The sequence below is a fragment of the Haliotis rufescens genome, unplaced genomic scaffold, assembly GCF_023055435.1.
Source record: "Haliotis rufescens isolate VD_foot unplaced genomic scaffold, xgHalRufe1.0.p SCAF_1, whole genome shotgun sequence".
Classification (NCBI taxonomy): domain Eukaryota; kingdom Metazoa; phylum Mollusca; class Gastropoda; order Lepetellida; family Haliotidae; genus Haliotis; species Haliotis rufescens.
In genome coordinates this window covers 66,152,167-66,174,006 of record NW_025963779.1, presented here as the reverse complement: position 1 = coordinate 66,174,006, position 21,840 = coordinate 66,152,167, and the positions used below count along the sequence as shown (strand labels likewise).

At 37.6% G+C, this 21,840-nt stretch overlaps 1 protein-coding gene across 1 annotated transcript in view; it reads left to right on the top strand.

Moving 5' to 3' along the window:
* LOC124134126 (A disintegrin and metalloproteinase with thrombospondin motifs 7-like) overlaps positions 1-21,840 on the top strand; it is a 136,792-nt gene that overhangs the window by 104,881 nt on the left and 10,071 nt on the right. Inside the window, exons 8-18 of the mRNA XM_046498807.2 lie at positions 120-263; positions 2,270-2,426; positions 2,644-2,736; positions 3,266-3,411; positions 4,150-4,213; positions 4,622-4,727; positions 5,433-5,560; positions 17,642-17,762; positions 18,839-19,080; positions 19,581-19,716; positions 20,441-20,567. Of these exons, the coding sequence (XP_046354763.2) occupies positions 120-263; positions 2,270-2,426; positions 2,644-2,736; positions 3,266-3,411; positions 4,150-4,213; positions 4,622-4,727; positions 5,433-5,560; positions 17,642-17,762; positions 18,839-19,080; positions 19,581-19,716; positions 20,441-20,567 (1,464 nt within the window). The remainder of the gene's footprint in view (positions 1-119; positions 264-2,269; positions 2,427-2,643; positions 2,737-3,265; positions 3,412-4,149; positions 4,214-4,621; positions 4,728-5,432; positions 5,561-17,641; positions 17,763-18,838; positions 19,081-19,580; positions 19,717-20,440; positions 20,568-21,840) is intronic.

The following is a 21,840-nucleotide window of genomic DNA, read 5'->3' as shown; positions in this document are numbered from 1 at the left end:
CTTAATATTTTCTGCTGTTCTATTTTTAACTCAGAAATTCATTCATTGAATATTAATTCTTGTCACTCAGTTTCTTATGTTTTAAATTTAAAGTTAAACATGTATTCATTATGTTTCAGTTTTGGTATGAAGCATGATGGGGTACACAACAAGTGTGAAGCACCCAAGGGGAAACAGTTTGTGATGGCGCCACATCTCATAGCAGACTCCACCCCCATGAGTTGGTCCAACTGTAGCAGACAGTCCATCACCCAGTTCCTCGAGTAAGTCATGCATTGCAAATAGTTGGGGCAGTGATATTGTCCAATTGTCTAAGTTGTTGCAATTCACTGTGCAGAGCTGGTCCATTAGGCGTGCCTGAAATCTATGTTGATATGTTCAAATCCCAGATTCTCCCTGATCATGTTTCTAGGTTTTTCAATATCATTCCTGGGCTTGTGGATTTCACTAAAGTGGCAAAAATCCTGCATCACTTCAGGCTTTCCTCCCTCATTAACTTGACATGCTGTAACATAACTGGAATACTGTTAAAAGCAACATTTAAACTAACTCACTCAAGAGCTAATACAGCTTTTTGACAAAAGGATGATGCATTTTGTGAAAAAAAATCCTGAACACATTAGTATTGCTTCAATGGGCAGGAGATGTCAGTCCGTTCTTGACTCACAGGGCTGGCACACATGATAGAGACTGCACGTGCCCTTGACCTTTGACTTTCGACTTGGCATATCTCCATCAGTGACTAACGTCAACTGTAGTAGCGTGAGTGTTATGAGAACAATCAGCTGCTTTATATTGATCCTATGAATGAATCCATCAAATGTTTTCATAAAATGAATTTGCGTTTCTGTTTTTGGGACTATAGTATGATAAATATCCATTTGCCACCACAGCTTCTTTTCAGAAATGACGTTTATGTCTCCATATCTCATTATCACTAACCTAGCGCAGAATTTCTCTTGCACATGAGCTTGAAATCAAATGCCAATACAAATAACAACAGAACCATGGAATATGGATGCCATTGCATAATAAAAAACATCAGGACTTCACGACAAGAAAGCTCTTGGAAGCCATAAAAATACATGCCACAAACCTTTGATCAACAGAGATCAAGAGTATTACATCCCATCTGCCCCTGAAGATCTAATCAAGCAATAGACTCTTTTTTTAATTAGTATCAGCTTCTTCATCTTTTTTAATTATTATCCAATCGGCTTTTCAACTTTTTATTCCTTGCTGTACATCATGTACATCTGCTTCTTGTTATCTATACTTGTTGTTGGTAATGTTATCTACTGCTTATCACAACATATCATGTTTATATATCTCTCATCACATGGTTGTAGCTCTTGAGCTTGATATGGTGTAAGGATCTGCATCGCAATGTCACTAAATGCAAAAAGTTGTTATCCATTAAGTTGTATTGTTACTTATTGGGCCAATGTTTGCAGATTGATACATTTCCCTTCAAGACATAATGCATACATACATTTCACCAGCATCTATATTACACTTCCCATAACACTTGACTCACAAATACTGATCACCTTCTTTTCGTAGCCCTTTTCTCCCAAATCCGTTTTGATTAATAGGTGTGGCTGCTTGTACTAGTACGGACTGATGAGCAGGAAGTAATATCAAACGTCCCATCTTACCGTGGAAATAGCATAATTTTAATGTTGTGCTGTAACCAGTTACAATTGCTGAACATATGCCATACTGCAACCACAACGGCACTGTATATTTATTGTTACTGCAGTAGCAGAAGCCTCATCATGGTTAGACGCCCACTCCTATTTTAAGGAAAGGAACAAACCGGCAGTTTACACCCATCCCCTTCTTACACTCACATGTCTGAAAATAGTATGTGTTCCGTTCTCCCAAGCAGTCATCTCATCTGAAGTGGTTCTGTTTGTTCATCCCAGAACTTTTTATTAGTGAGTGAATAGGTTTGATGGCTTCATGTATTGTTGAAACATGATACTCTTCCAGATAGCAGTTACCAAGGTGATGTGGTTGAATGCGTGTCATCATACCCAGACCACATGGATGGTTGCTCATACTATCAATCACTAGATTTGATTTTTTTTACAGGTCGCCATTGTATGGTTGGATTATTGTTGAATGCAGCATTATACAACAAACAAAGAAAACAAACATTAAACAACAAACAAGCAAGACAAACAATGTTGGAGTTTTTCTGAATGCGACATAAACTAACTCATGTATTGGTTTGTATATGACTATCTACTCTGTGTTTGTGCAGTCGTCAGTGGGGTTACTGCTTGGATGACGAGCCTGGCCATCACCCAGATTTCAAGTTCCCCACCCAGCCAGCAGGGATCATGTACGACACTGACCATCAGTGCCGCTTGCAGTATGGGCGTGATGCTGCGCTTTGTGAAGGCATTGAGGTCATCGAGGTAGGAGAGCTGCCCATGCTGATGCACCCACCCACCCTCAGAAATACATGTAACATTTTTTCATGCCCCCACTCTATAATAATACCAAAAATTTTTTTAATGTGTTAATTTCTTATAATAATGTTAATTATTACCCTTTGTTTGTTTAGTTAAACCTGAAAGTGACTCAGTTTTCTGTTTTAATTATTTTAATGTATGTTAACATGTTTGTTATCAGAATGTGTGCAACACCCTGTGGTGCCGAGTTGACAACAAGTGCTCCACCAAACTCCAGGCAGCGGCTGAGGGCACCATATGTGGAACTAACAAGGTGACGACTGGGAATAGATGGCTAGGACACCCACCCTACATCCTTGAAAGACACCTGCGTTGAATACAAACTGAGTCTGACAGACTCTTGAAATAACACCGGGTCAAATTGGGTTGAAATTTGGATTGTGAAACATTTATCTCTAAATATATATATATTCCTTTAGGTACTCAATAATGTGATCTTCAAATCTGTCACCCAGACCCTAGAGAATAGATTAAAATTGAATCCAACTCAAGTCTAGATTTCCCCAGCTGTGCATTTGGTAATATTTTGAGGTTAGTTGATGTAAATTTAGAACAGTACACCATTTTACTTAAACATGGAAGGGAATATTTATATGCAAATGAAGTATGTATACAATGCAACACATACTTTAAAAAAGTAACAAACCCCATTTGTGGCTGTTACGAAACATATCCTACAAAACAGGCTCTTAAACAGCACTCTTATTCATAAGTCTTTCTTGGTAATATGAAATGAGTGTGCAATGATATGAAATGTGACGACCCTTCCATTTGTTTTTCAGTGGTGTTATGGTGGCCGGTGTGTGGAGATTGGCGAGCGCCCCCAGGCCATCAACGGGGAGTGGGGTCAGTGGGAAGGATGGACGGACTGCACCCGGTCCTGTGGGGCGGGGATCTCATACTCTGAACGGCACTGTGATAACCCACCGTAGGTTTTAGCTTGTACACAGTCAGCTCATCAGACTAAACAGTCATGTGGACTGTTTTCATAGTATTGTTTGTTATCCATGAAAACTTAATACAAATGTTTGTCACACCACGGGCCCGTGTTCGATTCACCTGATGGGTTCAATGTGTAAAGTCCATTTCTGATGTTCCCTGCTATGATATTGTGGAATATTGTAAAAGTGGCATACACTCATGAAAAGGGATTTAAAGTTTCTCTATTTGGCTAACATATTACGGTGTCATGATATGATTTGTATATACCTTGCTGAAATCCTGGCCGGGATACATCATAAAGTGTATGGGTGTTACACCAAGTGTAATATTATTGTTAATCATTTCAGCCTCTTATCTATATTAAAATCTAATTCAAATTTAACTAATTACAGCAAATTCTTAAAATCTTCTTCAAAATCAAATAATCTAGAACTCTGTAATGAAGCCTAAGGAATGCCAGCAGCTTTGAGTTTATTGAAAGCCTTATGACTGACTCATATTCACCTTAGAAGTCCACAACACCCTTTTAAAAGCCCTTTTTGCTGTTTTTCACAATGAAGGGTGACAAAATGCTGAAGTAAACAACAAGTTGGTTCATTTCTACATTCTATAACTCACTGTTGGCACAGATCTTTACATCTGTAAATTTAGAGAGCGTATTACTTGGGATCAAATCTTCATTCGTTCTGGAACTAAGATACATTAATCTCTGTCTAACTTCAAGGCCATCCCATGGTGGAAGATACTGTATTGGAGAGAGGAAAAGATATCGTATTTGCAAGACTGATGTAAGTAGTACACATACTTTAACTTGTTTAATCCCATATATTGGTTATTTTTGAAAGTTGTTCTTCATAATCCCTAATCACATACCGGTAATATTTTCAAAGAATGCTTCAGTGAATTTGTGTTACCATTTCAATGTTACAATGTAAGTGTGTGACTGTACACTATATTACAGTGTTAATGTGTGACTGTATACTGTATTACAATGTTAATGTGTGACTGTACACTGTAGTACAGTGTTAATGTGTGACTGTATACTGTATTACAATGTAAATGTGTGACTTTACACTGTAGTACAGTGTTAATGTGTGACTGTATACTGTATTACAATGTTAATGTGTGTATTACAATGTAAATGTGTGTGATTTCTCCATACAGTGTATTACATTGTGAATGTCTGTCTCTCATAGCCATGCCCGGATGATGCTCCCAGCTTCCGACATGTACAGTGTTCAGAATTCAACCGCATCCCATACAAGGACGGTCTACATGAGTGGGAGCCAGTGCTGACACCACGTACGTACAGTAGACAGTTACACCGTTGTTTGTTTGGATATACAGTTACAGGTGTTCATATCTAACACAGGTCGAGCCAGATGGTGGGCAGGTCAGTGGCATCTGCTCTTTGTACAGACACCTTACGTGTCACTTCCCCTATCATGTGTATTTGTTCTCTTGGTGATTGTGCACATCCACAGGTCGCCCTCAAGAACATCCTGGATCTGCCACAACACTAGTGAGAAAAATGGGATGGGGATATTGAGGGAAGCAGACATAAAATATCTCTTAGTCGTCGGTAATGGGGTGGGAAGCAGTTCTGCTTCAGACTGAGAAGTACTATATATCCCTCTGTGTTTCATATTTCATGCTAGTAGAATGATCATTAAAACTAATGGTACTTTTAACTGTTTTGTAATTGATGGGATAAAAAGTAAATGGAAACAGCGTGCCTAAGTCATCTTAGGCAACCATGCATTATATTAAAGATCCTTGGTGAGCACCATACCCATGCTTATAGGTTTCACTATACTGATATACCTTGGATACTATTCAAAACCACATGCTTCACTACATCACTTTTAATATCAGGCATCTGTCTAAAGTCTAGTTTTAGGTGAAAGGGTCTACAGTAACAGTTATCTATGTTTTTTGTCATTTCTTGATCTCAAAATGAATTTAACTTAGGAGTTAAATTTCAACAGAGTTGACCTATTGTTTCAGACACTCCCTGCCAACTGCATTGTAAACCTGTAGATAAGTTCTTCTCGGTCATGCTGAAGGACATGCTTACTGATGGCACACCTTGCATCCCTGGTGGGCGGAACATGTGCATCAGTGGGCGCTGTCGGGTAGGTGCTGCTCCAGACTCTTCTTGGTTAGCAATCATGTGATGATCCTGCATGGGAATTCTGGTTCTCTGTGGGGATTCCAGGGCAGAATAGGTCCCCAGTACTGCCTACGTGTTTCTGTGTGGAGATTCCAGGGCAGAAAAGGTCCCCAGTACTGCATACATGTTTCTGTGTGGTGATTCCAGGGCAGAATAGGTCCCCAGTACTGCATACATGTTTCTGTGTGGTGATTCCAGGGCAGAATAGGTCCCCAGTACCCCATACTTGTTTCTGTGTGGAGATTCCAGGGCAGAACAGGTCCCCAGTACCGCATACTTGTTTCTGTGTGGAGATTCCAGGGCAGAATAGGTCCCCAGTACTGCATACATGTTTCTGTGTGGAGATTCCAGGGCAGAATAGGTCCCCAGTACTGCATACTTGTTTCTGTGTGGAGATTCCAGGGCAGAATAGGTCCCCAGTACTGCATACTTGTTTCTGTGTGGAGATTCCAGGGCAGAATAGGTCCCCAGTACTGCATACGTGTTTCTGTGTGGAGATTCCAGGGCAGAATAGGTCCCCAGTACTGCATACTTGTTTCTGTGTGGAGATTCCAGGGCAGAATAGGTCCCCAGTACCGCATACGTGTTTCTGTGTGGAGATTCCAGGGCAGAATAGGTCCCCAGTACTGCATACTTGTTTCTGTGTGGAGATTCCAGGGCAGAATAGGTCCCCAGTACTGCATACTTGTTTCTGTGTGGAGATTCCAGGGCAGAATAGGTCCACAAGAAAAAATACCCATATATTCAAAATATACAATTTTGTATATTTGATATTTCCAAAATATACAATTTTGTATAGTTGGTATTTCCAAAACTATACAATTTTGTATATATGGTTAGATTTTACCACTGCTTCATTCAATTTCTTCACCTCTTATAGAAGGTGTCACATAATGTGGTTGCAAAGTTTACTAATGATACCGAACAGTATTATTATTGCATGTGACAATAATGCTTTAATATTATTTTCATTATGACAACTATATGATGTTATGAAATAATTTGTATTTCGTTATGTCATCTTTGTTTACACAATTTTCTTCTTTCGGGACATTGGAGCAGTCATAATATTCATAACATCATAAATATTAAGATTACAGGCAAATTTAACAACTTTAGTACTCCATGAACTTTTACATAGTAACCATTTTCTTCATCAAAGCGTTACAAGTACTGTTATTAAATCTTGGGGTAGTCTAAAAACATTAGCATGTAATGTAACAAACGGGAAGGAGAGACCCATGTCTCCATTAGTGGCTATACTGGAGGTACCGTTACTAACACCAAGAAATAATTTACAGGCTCTATTTTGGATTAGATTAACGTTTTATCCTCATATACCAGAGCCATAGAACATTACCGGCTCAACAAGACTTTCATACAGTTTCATAAAAACATCATAAGACATACACCCAACAGAATAAGACAAAGCATGGCTGGCAGAATTGTACAACTCTTTCACAGTTTCACATATCTAGATGCTCGTCAACCCGTAGTCCCAGATAACGATATGATTCTACATAGACCAGTGTTTGCCCAGCGTAGAGGAATGAAACCGATGATCTCGGTTGTGATTTCTAAAATGAATTACGTTTGTCTTATTCATATTCACTGACAGTTGCCAACGTGTTGACCATTCATGCAGTACATTAAGCATGGATTGTAATGAACATTCATTGGGGGCAGTTAATGCAATATCGGCAGCATACATTAAAATGGAGAGCATAGTCTCATCAACAAGTACGCCACAATTGAGATTGTTAATAGCCAGGTCGTTAACATACACAGAAAATATAGCTGGGGATAATTTACAGCCTTGCTTTACACCATATTAAACAGTAAAACGTACTGTAAGAAATTCTCCTACACGTGCAGTACAATTGACATCGACATACAATCGACTGGATAGCATTCAATATCTTTTCTCGAACTCCAATATTCCTCAGCTTCGCTATAAACGGTGTCGAAGGTTTTTTTTACATCAACAAATGTAACAAAGGTTGATTGTTTTGTTTTTTTCTATACTGAACTAAAGACGTTTCAACCTATAAATGATCAATACAGTCTCATTTGGATCTAAAATCATTTTGCTTATCAGCTATGATATTGTCCTTTTCAAGCCACTCAGTCTTTAATTGAGTACATAAGCATATACTTGTTAGGAATAGATGTTACAATGATACCAAAGGGTTTCTAAAATCCTTCATACCGCTCTTAGGAATAGGATGGATATATCGCTGTTCCACATAGCTGGTACAGTTCCATTTACAAAGCAAAAGTTAATAATTCTGTACAACAAATCAACTGAACTTACATTTTTTTAACACTTCTGCAGGAATATCATCCACACCTGTAGCCTTTCCATTCTTAAGTCTAAAGACTAAAGACTAATGGGATGTCTGGGAGTGAACCTTACATGTTTATCATTTATCCCATCCATTTCTTGAACTAGCTGCTCCGAATTGAGCCATAATTCATTCACCACAGTCCTAAGGGGAAATTCAAACATATCCACCTATAATTCACGACTACTGCAATCTTGTCAAATAGCATGTGCTTGACATCAGGTCGATTTTATTGATATCTTGTAATGACTGTTGGAATATTATCTATGCATTATCCTATCTAAAAATCTAGATATATTTACAATATCATGTATGCATTTTTGAATCATTGTATTCCGGAGTGGTCTTCATATAAACTTCTTGACCAATCCGCTTCATGTACATTTTCAGAAAAACAGAACATAACATGGGAATACCGTTCGAATTGAGCCTCGCTCAATTCCCCTGTGCGCTGTGATTTTTTATTTATTTTTTTTAAATGAAAATTTTACAGGGACTAGCTGTGCTACCACAATACTTGTGTTAATTAATATTGATAACATTGAATGTTAAACCATTTTTACAGTTTTGTCTAATTTTAGCGATAATGAAAACTGAGTAGAGATAAGATATATTGATGAACAACGTCTTTATTACAGTAAGGAGCGACGCTTAGGTGTATGTTGTAACACCATTATCAAGGAAGTGATGTTGTTCATCCACAGATCTTATCCTCTCTCAATACTCCAACTTCTAAATTCCTCGCAAAGAAGATAATGATACTTGTTTTGAATCTTGCCATCGTACAAAATATTCTTCGCACAGTTTTCAAGAAACAATGTAATATTAATATCATATTACGCCATCAATATATGTTGTGCAATATTTGAGAGGTTGGCGCCTGTCGGGACGGTGTGAGATGCTAAAACTGTTCTTGTATAGTCTAGTATCCTTTGGCTAATGACAGCTACCACTGTTTATTCCCATTCAAGTTGCTAACGGTGTTTCATCTAAACAGTATTATGGGAACGGAAATTATAACATTACTTCATTCGTTATGCTACCATTTTTGAATATATGTCCATGAGATTAATCTGTTCATTTTTCCGTATTTTTATTACGGAACTTATAGCTTTGTGTGGCATAAACGATCAAATAGTAAGATGACTACAATTAAAGGACATTAATAACGAGAGGCTGTTCACATATATGTACATCATATATGTATCACGCGAATCATTTCTGATTTTACTCGACGTAAGAGCTAGAAACGTTACCTACTTCCGGCGCAGCGGTTCAAGATGTTGGCGCTATCTAGATTGGGTCCCTGACACATGCAGCTCTATTTGATGGGTGTATTGTACTTAATAAGCTGAACTTTTATAAATCTATTTTTTGCAAATATATACTAGTCACTCCAACTAATCATTGTTACTAAAATATATAGGATTGTTGTCGATAACGTGTCCATTCGTATGTCTGTTTTACGTCTGTTCTACTAATTATTGACACTAAGAAACTCGTACAATTTTTTAAATCGTTACTAAACGTGTTGTACTTGTCTACATCTTAATTGAAAAGTGGGAGAAAAGTTGCTTACTGTATTTTGCCGCCTTTGATGGTTCTGATGATCAAGATGACAACGTCAAAATCGTAGTAATCAGGAGTCGATGAGGATTCAGGAGTTTTTGAATTGATGCAGAATCAAGGTTCATCCTTTCCTTACTTACTTACTTACTTACTTTGGAGATTTAACGTGCGCTTTCCGACTGATGCGTATTTCGCACACGGGCCCGGCCAGGCCATTTAATGTGTTTCCGAAAGGGGCGAAGGTGGTCTGTGCAACCCAAGAGGGGGGTTTTAGGGGTTGCTTATATAGAATTTGGGAATTTTGAGATTTGGAATAGATGCCGATGGGATTGGGGAGGAGAACTAAGGGAGCTGGGTATGGTGGATGTTTGTTTGTTTATGTGATTTTGATTTGGTAGGTTATTGTGTTTTTAGATGCGTTTTATTAGTTCCGTTTTTATTAAGAATACGCCTAAGGCCTTGAAGTTTTCTAGTTTATTTTGTGGGTTTAGTATTGCTTCTAGAGTTAGAGCCTTGTTTAGATTGAGGGTGGTTTGTAATGCGGTTCGATGTGTTAGGTAGTGTGTGCAGTGGATGAGTGCGTGTTCTGGGGTTTCTGGTTGTTTGCAGTGTGGGCACTTACCTGTAGTGTGTTTTTTAAAATTTTTTAGGTGGTTATTTAGGTTGGTGTATCCTGTTTGGAGTTTAGTGATTACTCTGTCGATTTTTTTCGATGGATGGAGAATTTTTGGTTTGGTTAGTGGTTTGCTGAGCACTTTTTTGATTTGGCTATTTGAGTTTAGATATAGGTTATGCCATTTTTTGGTGATTTTTTGCTTGTTTACACTTTTAATTTCTGATTTTGAGATGGGTAAGTTTAAGCTTATTTCTGGGATTTTGAGGGATAGTTTAGCTGCTTTATCGGCGTTTTCGTTACCGTATATTCCTACGTGGGCGGGTATCCACAAGAAGGTTATTCGTTTGCCTGCCTTAGTTAGGTCGTTGGAGCTTTTAAGTATTTGATTTATTAATTTAGGTCGGTTTTTGGTATTTTTGTTTTGGAGTGCTTGCAGTCCACTTAGGGAGTCGGTAAGTATTAGGATATTTTTGTGTTTTTTGGATTCTTGATTATGGAGGGCTGAGGCCATGCCCATTAGTTCTGCCGTGAATATTGATTGGTTGTTTGGGAGTCGGAAGGATCGTGTGGTTTTAGTTGGTTGTGTGGTATGGACTCCGAAACCTGTGTGTTTGGAGGTCGGATCTGAGGATCCGTCCGTGTAAATGTGACACCAATTTGGCCAATTTTCGTGTATGTATGCTAGTGTGGTAGTTTTAGCTATGTTTGGGTCGGTTTGTTTATTTATTTGGCTAGCTAGTGTTGTGTCTATTTTGGGTATTTTAAGTTTAGGGGTGAAGATATTTGATTGTTTGCAGTTTTGTTTAAGATTTTTAATTTGGTGTTCATTTAGGTAGTTTGTTATTCTTTGGGATATTGGGGTAAGTAAGGGGTGTTTGCGAGCTAGAGCTTGGTTTTTGGGGCTGATCATGATGTTTTGGTTTATTAAGTTTTGGATGAGAGGGTTTGATTGGGTCATCCTTTCCGACCCGTTGGGGGTTATTATAGGCCTAATAGTGCACCAGGTGATTTATGTCCAGGCCCCTGTGACATGCAGTTGTCATGTGACATGTAATTAACTAATTGAATTGCAAAAACAATTCCGACAGCAAATAACCGCATCAACAACAACAATGCGTGGATGCAAAGAAAGAAACCATTTTAAACCCCTTTCTGTATATTTGTATTTGTATTCCTTTCTGAAACTATCATTCTACAAACAGTTGTGTTCACCGCCCATTGTGATACTTCTACTTAAGAAAATAAAAAACGATGTTTATTTAGTCATTTGACATGCGTTCATTGTAAACAAAGATTAGTGTGAAAGGATTACTAAGTTTGTCATCCAGTATAATGCAATTCCTCGATTAGCATAATTAGAACAGAGTTTGTAATTAGTCATATCCTGACTCCAGTTAACCAAGGCAGCTACATCAGTTGTGATTTATGAATTTGTGGAATCTTAATAAATAAACGACCGCCTGTCGCAAAATTGCATTCGAACATTGAACACGCACAGTCGCAGATTTTCCTTTCGTACATTTGAGGGTGAACGTGAATGAAGCCGTGCAAGATGCTTTACAGCGATTTGTCTTCAGAACACATATTGAGCTCAAGTAAGTTTATTAATGATGATATTTTCATTCATTCATAGATATGGCGATCATGAGCGCTGACACTATACAGTCAAGTCTAGTTAATCCGACACTCGTTAATCCGACACTCGGCTTTATCCGACACAAATGATGGGAACCGATTGATTCAGCGCTATTTAGTCCCGTTAATCCGACATTCTCGCACTCCGACTCCGACACACCTAATTTGCAACGAATTACCGAAATCACTCATTAATCAGTCTCGTTAATCCGACACAGTGGTCAGCGTACTCCGTGGTCATCTGCCCGCGAGTACACAACTCCGTGTTTTGACACGCACTGGCTGCAGAGATTAACTTTAACAATTAACACTAGATGCCGGGATCATAAAGAATTTCAAGCTTTATTATAAGAAACAAATGAAATTACACCTCGACAATGTTGATGCTGAAGAACCACCAGCCCTAGACGTCAAGCGAACAGGGGACTTTGAGAAATGTGCCTTCAAAATGTGAGAAACAGAAAACACTGTATACGCAATAGAACATTTGGAAGACTAGACACAAATTGAGTCACAATATGACAACATCAAATCAAAGAATTTGTTTAATGCAACATTTGAAATTGTACATTATTATAAAATACATGAGTGTCGCTACGTCTCATGTCAAATACATCAATGAATTATTTATAAAAAAAATTAATTTATTATTACTATGACTTTATAGCTAAAATTATGGAGTCTTGCATGTCGAGCCAACAAAGTATAGTACATATTATTCACCTTGGAATTTCTGTTTACTGTGCTTGCGGTGGGGTCCACCCAATTCCCAAAATGGACAGTTCCAAATACTACTGCGTAAAATATTAATGCCGATTTGGAGAAAATTACCAAATGAATGAATGCAAGTAAAACTTAATCCAGGGAAAAAGAAAACTGTTCAATATCACGTCAAAGTGTGCCCAAGTGCAAAACCTAATCTTAAAATGAAAGGACTTTGGTATTAATATTTCAGTCAGATTCTGATATTGGCGAGTTGAAGAGGTAAGCCCTATGATTAATTGTCTTAAATACCTTTCTGGTGTCCACCGCCGTGAACCATACTCACTCACTCAGATAAATAACCCCTTTTACATAAGTCATGAACAAGCATATATATATTGCCAATATTTTGCTCCCATGTTTTGGATAATTGTACCAAAGAACAAGAATTAATCCTAGAATGTCTACACATAAATTCATTACGGACGCTGAAATAATGCCGATGAGACGTAAATTATTACCTCGCCCACACACTGATTACGGACTATTTGTGGGGCGATAAGAGGTACAAGCCACGAGAAAATGTAGAGTGAGACCAACGTAGCCATTACACCTTTTTACAAGATGGAAAACATCTTTGCTGTTAGTGATTACATATAAAGAAATCTAACCAATTCACAGGCTATACGTTGTAGAACTGAATGCTATGCCAAGTCATTCCTACCTGATACCATTAATAATTGGAATAGTCACCGGAAAAAGGATTATTAAACTTGGACAATGTTATATTCAGTTAAGCCATGATTCCAGATTTTGTCACTTTAAACTTCCATCGGCTTAAAAAACACATCTCAGATAACACATCATGCATGCTCTTGTGGCTGTCACAATGGTACACTGCATTAATTCTTTCACATGCCCCAACTATAGTATATTAAGAAACGATTCTATTCTAAAGGTTAAGTGAGTTTCTAATCAGTGGTTTATTGGAAACAATTTGAACAGTGCCTAATTTAGCTATTTTGAAATCGGCCATGTACATCCGACGTTCAGGTGGATTTGCACATATATAATAACTAGTAGTAAGAATTAATACATACTTTGAGACACGTATTAAGTATTAAACAGTTAAATAGCTTTTCTTAGGAAACCCTTAGGAAACCCCTTCTATCTTTTTTGTTCTGTTTTGATATATTATTTAATACAATATGTATATCTCCCCTCATCCCAATGTTAATAAAAGGGAGCTTGGTGGGGACTTTTGGGATATAAGAAATGAATACAGACTGCCATATTGTCTGAATGTCTTAACAATCACCGGGTGTGACCACAGGATATCATTCGGGTTTCTCATAATTACTCCATGAGCATGCTTGGTATTGTAGCTTGGGGATATTAAATGTAAGTTTGTTATCAGAGGAGATTGATAGTGACCTTTTAGTACCAGTTAGATATGATATCTATATGACTTCTTTCTGTTTGTCAAAGGATTAAGGGTATATGTGCGGGTAATCCTTCCACGCTGATGAAAGAAAGTCACTCTACTAGTTCATGTAATCTACGTCAAATAAGATCAGAAACACATGCATTATTACAACATACTCAGGATACCAATAACAACGAAATGTACAAATTAACAAACATGATCAATATTATTATTACATGTTAATGCCATGTATGTAAATATAGCTATATAAACAAATGTTTAATTTTTCAGCTTGTGTGAAGTCGTCCATAAATACAAGAAAACTTATATTTTCCCAAAATTATATTACCCTCAAAAGGGCAATTATATTCATGTTACATTTTTTCAGTCTTTTTTTAAAATTCGAATTACGTAATATTTATGTTACTTTGATTTTATTAGACCCATGTTGTTGTTACAGACCCAGGGATTGACTAGGTTCATTACATGTCATAAAAGTGCCAGGACATAATGTGGTGGCAATACATTCTCTAATTAACACCTGTCACAAAGGGACGGCCAATTTGGGTTTGTCCTCAGGGAATGTGTTATGCAATTTGTGTATTCACGAAATAACATTCAACAAATTATGTACATGGTCCTGTGATGTAGGATTGATGCATTCGTACTTCTTATAAATAAATGAATTGCATTTTTTTTCTTAACCGTGTGCGAAATACGCATAATGTCGGAAAGCGCAAGTTAAATACTGACTTCATCCCCAAATAAATCACAAACCCTCTCTCATAATTTGTATATTATTCTATATTTTAATTATGTAAATCACGTTCCTGTCACTTTTAATGTAGAATACGTTAGTCACTCAACCAATTCCATTATTATTTTCCCAAAGATCAAAGATTAAAGCAGTTATCAAGATTTATTTTCCATATCTTTAGAAATACTTAATCTTTACATTGAAACTGCCATCATGATGTATTATTATTATTATTATTATTGATGTACATATGGTTTGCACCCAATCATGCGCGTGCCAAATTATACAGCGTCAAGCTTTTAGAGCGCCAACTAAGTTTTCCAAAGTAGAAATTAAGCCAAATGAATATATATCAAGTTTCCTTTTGCTAGAACATATGCATGCTGTTGTGTTTTTTCAAGGTAATCTTCGTTCTCTCATTGATAACAATATTAAGAGAACAAGTATTATAAAATATAATACGGGAATATATTACACACGTTATTTACGCATCCGGTTGCTCATAATACAATTTTCCCAAGGACCACCGTTTTACAAAACGCGATTTTCCGCGTTTCCGCCGAGATTTCACATTATAACAATGTATATCTACAATGAAACCGACAGCTCAGAACAAACCAAATTCAACACTTTTAAGTAGTGATAAAATAGTTTTCATCCTCTGTGCAATCCACTCTGTTGGCATATGTGCACGAGAGCATGTTACAAAACACATCGCGGCCTCCCCGTAAAACAAATCCAAGCTCAAACACTTTCAATACAGAAGTTACCGCCAAAGCAATCACCCCCGACAGCTAATCCTCTCTGTGCATTTGACCATAAAGTCTACTCACATAACAAGCACCGCGCCAGGAAAAGTACCAGACGCCTCAACCGCCCACCCGTCAATATCATTGCAAGGACAGTATGTACTCCCGCTAACAGTGTGGAGTACTAATTAAACCTTCCAGTAATGTTTCCCGCCACTAAATCAGTTTTTTGTAACTTGCTGATACTATTTTGCACATACAAAACATTTATAGAGCAATACATAGCAATTATCCTCCTTTACCAACATAAACAAAGAAACACAGTGCTCAACTTAAAACACTTCAATTTGCACATATATAATAATTATACACAAATACATAATAATTATCTCCCTTTACCAATATATACAAAGAAAACACAATATTTTCGTAGTATTTTTAAAAACTAATCTTTGATAATATTTTGTAGATGATGTTTCCAAGGACTACCGTTTTACAAAACGCGATTTTCCGCGTTTCCGCCGAGATTTCACATTATAACAATGTATATCTACAATGAAACCGACAGCTCAGAACAAACCAAATTCAACACTTTTAAGTAGTGATAAAATAGTTTTCATCCTCTGTGCAATCCACTCTGTTGGCATATGTGCACGAGAGCATGTTACAAAACACATCGCGGCCTCCCCGTAAAACAAATCCAAGCTCAAACACTTTCAATACAGAAGTTACCGCCAAAGCAATCACCCCCGACAGCTAATCCTCTCTGTGCATTTGACCATAAAGTCTACTCACATAACAAGCACCGCGCCAGGAAAAGTACCAGACGCCTCAACCGCCCACCCGTCAATATCATTGCAAGGACAGTATGTACTCCCGCTAACAGTGTGGAGTACTAATTAAACCTTCCAGTAATGTTTCCCGCCACTAAATCAGTTTTTTGTAACTTGCTGATACTATTTTGCACATACAAAACATTTATAGAGCAATACATAGCAATTATCCTCCTTTACCAACATATACAAAGAAACACAGTGCTCAACTTAAAACACTTCAATTTGCACATATATAATAATTATACACAAATACATAATAATTATCTCCCTTTACCAATATATACAAAGAAAACACAATATTTTCGTAGTATTTTTAAAAACTAATCTTTGATAATATTTTGTAGATGATGTTTCCAAGGACTACCGTTTTACAAAACGCGATTTTCCGCGTTTCCGCCGAGATTTCACATTATAACAATGTATATCTACAATGAAACCGACAGCTCAGAACAAACCAAATTCAACACTTTTAAGTAGTGATAAAATAGTTTTCATCCTCTGTGCAATCCACTCTGTTGGCATATGTGCACGAGAGCATGTTACAAAACACATCGCGGCCTCCCCGTAAAACAAATCCAAGCTCAAACACTTTCAATACAGAAGTTACCGCCAAAGCAATCACCCCCGACAGCTAATCCTCTCTGTGCATTTGACCATAAAGTCTACTCACATAACAAGCACCGCGCCAGGAAAAGTACCAGACGCCTCAACCGCCCACCCGTCAATATCATTGCAAGGACAGTATGTACTCCCGCTAACAGTGTGGAGTACTAATTAAACCTTCCAGTAATGTTTCCCGCCACTAAATCAGTTTTTTGTAACTTGCTGATACTATTTTGCACATACAAAACATTTATAGAGCAATACATAGCAATTATCCTCCTTTACCAACATATACAAAGAAACACAGTGCTCAACTTAAAACACTTCAATTTGCACACATATAATAATTATACACAAATACATAATAATTATCTCCCTTTACCAATATATACAAAGAAAACAAATTTGGATACACCATATATACAAATTTGTATATTTTGTATATGTCATATATACAAACTTGTATATTTTTGTATATATCATCTTTCCAATCTTGTATATCCTTTGGAAATATCATCTTTCCAAAGGATATACAAGCTTGTATATATGGATTGTCTGGTCCAGACTCGATTATTTACAGACCGCCTTCATATAGCTGGAATATTGCTGAGTGCGGCGTTAAACAAGAAACCAACCGACCAACCAACCAACCCTAAAGTTACTGCCTGAGAAGTACTGAACCAGTTGTTTCATGTACATTGTCATAGGCTTACAGGTTTCAGCTTAATTTCCAGGTCTTGAAGTAAAAGTACAAATAAAACAAATGTTCAAAAGCATCCTGATGATATGTGTGTTTGCCCTTCAGCACGTTGGCTGTGACTGGATCATTGACTCCAGTGCTGTGGAGGACCGATGTGGGGTCTGCTATGGAGATGGGTCTACCTGCAAGACTGTCAAGAAACAGTTCAATGAAACAGATAAATTAGGTAAATATTACTTTTCTTCATAGTTCCACACTTCTTGTGAAATTTCATGACTAACATTCTTATTACTACTACTATTGGTGCGGTGAGTTTACAGGAACAATGAGGAACATTTCAGCTGATCATGACATGAAGATTAATCTGTAAAACATTAAGGTGTAACCGATTCTACATATAACCAAATCTACAAGTAATAAAGCATCACTAATTTGACGCAAAAATCGATACCTATGTGGGGAGTTGAGGTATTGCACATGATGAACAAACACCTTATTTGTTTACAGTTTATGGTGTTTACAGCATATCAAGTTCAGCTATAACAAAATACCTATTTCTTAGAAAAATATGAAAAATGGTATGCACATCATTTGCAAAATGCTACTTTCTGTCAGAATGTACAAATAGTCTAACACAGCTTTTATTAATTGTTATCACAATTTACTCCAGGCTACGTAGAAGGGAAGGGTATCTTTACAGCCATGTAATGTCATGATATCTCAATGTACTCTAGGCTACGTAGAAGTGAGGGGTATCTTTACAGCCATAGAATGTCATGATATATAAATTTACCTCAGGCTACGTAGAAGCGTGGGGTATCTTTACAGCCATATAATGTCATGATATATACATTTACCCCAGGCTACGTAGAAAGGAAGTGTATCTTTACAGCCATATAATGTCATGATATATAAATTTACTCCAGGCTACATAGAAATGAAGGGTATCTTTACAGCCATATAATGTCATGATCTATAAATTTACTCCAGGCTACATAGAAAGGAAGGGTATCTTTACAGCCATATAATGTCATGATATATAAATTTACTCCAGGCTACATAGAAAGGAAGGGTATATTTACAGACATATAATGTCATGATATATAAATTTACTCCAGGCTACAAAGAACCGAGGGGTATCTTTACAGCCATATAATGTCATGATAAATCAATTTACTCCAGGCTACATAGAAAGGAAGGGTATCTTTACAGCCATATAATGTCTTGATATATCTACTCCAGGCTACATAGAAAGGAAGGGTATCTTTACAACCATATAATGTCTTGATATGTCTACTCCAGGCTACGTAGAAGCGACGGTGATCCCGGTGGGCGCACGTAATATCCGAGTAGAGGAAGTAGCTGCTGCCAACAACTTCTTGGCTCTGAAGGACCAGCAGGGGAAGTACTTCCTCAATGGTCACTGGTTCATCCAGTGGAGCGGGGACTATGAGGCTGCCGGCACCATCATCCAGTACCGAAGGCACGGCAACAAGGAACACTTCAAGGCAGCAGGGCCACTCAAGGAACCGCTGCACATCATGGTAGGTTCGCACATACAGAAAGGGAGATATGCTTCTCGTATTGTGTCTGGTCTCTCTTGAAACCGCCTCTAAAGAACGTGTCAGTTGAAATTTTGGATTCCTGACTGTCAGCATGGTCATGGTTTTATTATTAAGTCATGACTTCAATCAACATGCATGCATGATTATTATCCCCAAAAATAGTTATGGTACTTTTATCACAGACGCTGTCATTGGAGATAAAAACAGCAACATGTGCTTTCTTTATACGGTTAAAGCGTACATGCATTCCCTCTTTTTGAAACACACTAAACATCTCATGCATTTGGAAACTATATTATGTTTATAGGTCATTAGGAGTACTAAAATTAGATGTATAACAACACTTTAACTCATTTGGTGAAATAATTTTACAAAAAAAGTTGATAGAATGTGAATTGCCAAATCACAAAATACACCCCTCCTTTCCCCAAGCTGTATCCAGGCATGTTATGGGTAACAGTTTTCTGTCTCCTCTCCAGCTCCTACTGCAGACAACCAACCCAGGTGTAGTGTATGAGTACACGGTGCCCAAGGAGAACGCAACAGACAATCGCTCACCGGAGTTCCGCTGGGAGTTCTCTGATTGGTCGCACTGCACTGTGTCGTGTGGTGGAGGTAGGAACCAATCACATTGCATTATATATCATCTTGAGACAGCGGAACCAGATTAATAAGCAATTAAGATGATTTATGTTGACTATGTTCCATAGTAGACATTTCTGTGAAACTATGACAAGAATATATATACATCTGATTAAATGGAAGGATGGTTGAATGAGAATTCAGTAGACACATGAGGCCACATTTTTTTATGTTAGGTCAAAATAAAAATAAAATACATTTGTGTGCCTCCTATTTCTCAACTGCCAGGCAAAAGAAAGTATACATTTAAAAACTGGATTTGACATACAAATTTATCAAGACGTTAATAGTCTGGAGACCGTCACTGAAACACTGCACACTTAAGGTCAAAAACAGAACTATGATGCCCGTATCTCCATTGAATAACCAGTTCTTGTTTATTTCATTTTTAGCCATTATCAAACAAGAGTGCATACTTTTCGCTACGCAGTTTATTTTATTTTCCATTAAGCTTTTTGCATTGGTCAATACTATTTAAAAAATTTCATTATAATATACTTCATTCAATGCTTTTGATTAATTGTTTACTTAATTTAATTTAAAATGTACGACTTTACTAAGTTTATCTAGTCAACTGTTAGGGACATATAAGTAACATTAAAGTAATATTACTTTATATTTTGATTGTGGCATTTTGGTCTGGCTGGTCGAATCCGTAACTGGAAGTGATTTGTCCTCTGACATGTGCTGTTCGCAGGTACCAAGAGGTCGCAGGTGGTGTGTGTGGAGAAGGAGGCGGGTGTTGTTGATGAGATGTACTGTAATGCCTCCTCCAAGCCAGATGATAAGCTCCGCAGCTGCAACAGCCACCTGTGTCCAGCCAGGTAAGGGAGTGAGTGAGTGAGTGAGTATGGGTTTACGCCGCTTTAAGCAATATTCCAGCAATATCACGGCAGGGGACACCAGAAATGGGCTTCACACATTGTACCCATGTCGGGAATCGAACCCGGGTCTTCGGCGTGATGAGCGAACGCTTTAACCACTAGGCTACCCGACCGCCCCAGGTAAGGGAGTGAGTTACAGACTGTTGTGTAATGCTGATGAAAGCAATTTCCAGCCATGTCACAGCAGTCTGTGTGATCAAGTCTGGCCCAATGTCGAACAATGTCCGTTTCATGATCACATCAGCTCAGTTAATCCATTGTTGGAATGATGTCATTTGTGATGTCTTGAACAATGGCTGACAATATCTTTAATCATGTGAAACAATGCTATAAAGACACTTTGGTATGGGCTGCTTCGCAAACAATAAAAACAGTCGAATAATTGGCATGAACTAGTGTTCAATATGCTATATGTTTTTACTAGTGGTTATATTAGTAATTTTCTTATGTACATACTATATATTTTGATGTCATATATTTTCTTTTTTCCCTATTTAAGTGCTAATCGGTTCTGCAATATGAATTTCCCTTGGGAAAGTCTTATCTTTTAATGTTCAGTGAGGATTACTGAAACTAATTGCCCTGCTATCCTTGCCCCTAATTCTAATATTATATCTGACCCGTGAAGTACCAGGGTAGAATAGGTCTTCAGCAACCCATGCTTGCTGTAAAAGGCGACCATGCTTGTCATAAGAGGCGACTAACGGGATTGGGTTGTCAGGCTCGCTGACTTGGTTGAAGCATGTCATCGATCCCAATTGCGTGGATCAATGCTCGTGATATCAATCACTGGATTGTTAAGTCCAGACTCGATTATTTACAGACCACCATCATATAGCTTGAAGTGTGGCGTAAAACAACAAACCAACCAACCAACTAATATTATGTCTGAGTCTTTGAGATTCTGAAATACAAGAACAGTAAACTAAGTTGAGACTTGAGACTTCCTGACATAGAGTTATCACTTAACAATGTAACTTTATCGTCATGTCACTCATCTTCAGATTTGGATGACTCACTATTGTTTCAATGGTCTCAGAACTTTCAAGTTTTCACTGTACCCACAGTACTTCAAATTGACATGAAAGAGTACCTAGGCCTAGACATGTATATATTATAAGTTGTAGCAGTATCACTCGGGGTACATGTGGTTTTATGAGTCCTGCATTAGGTTTCATGCAACAAGCACTTTTACCAGAGCATTTAACTCCTT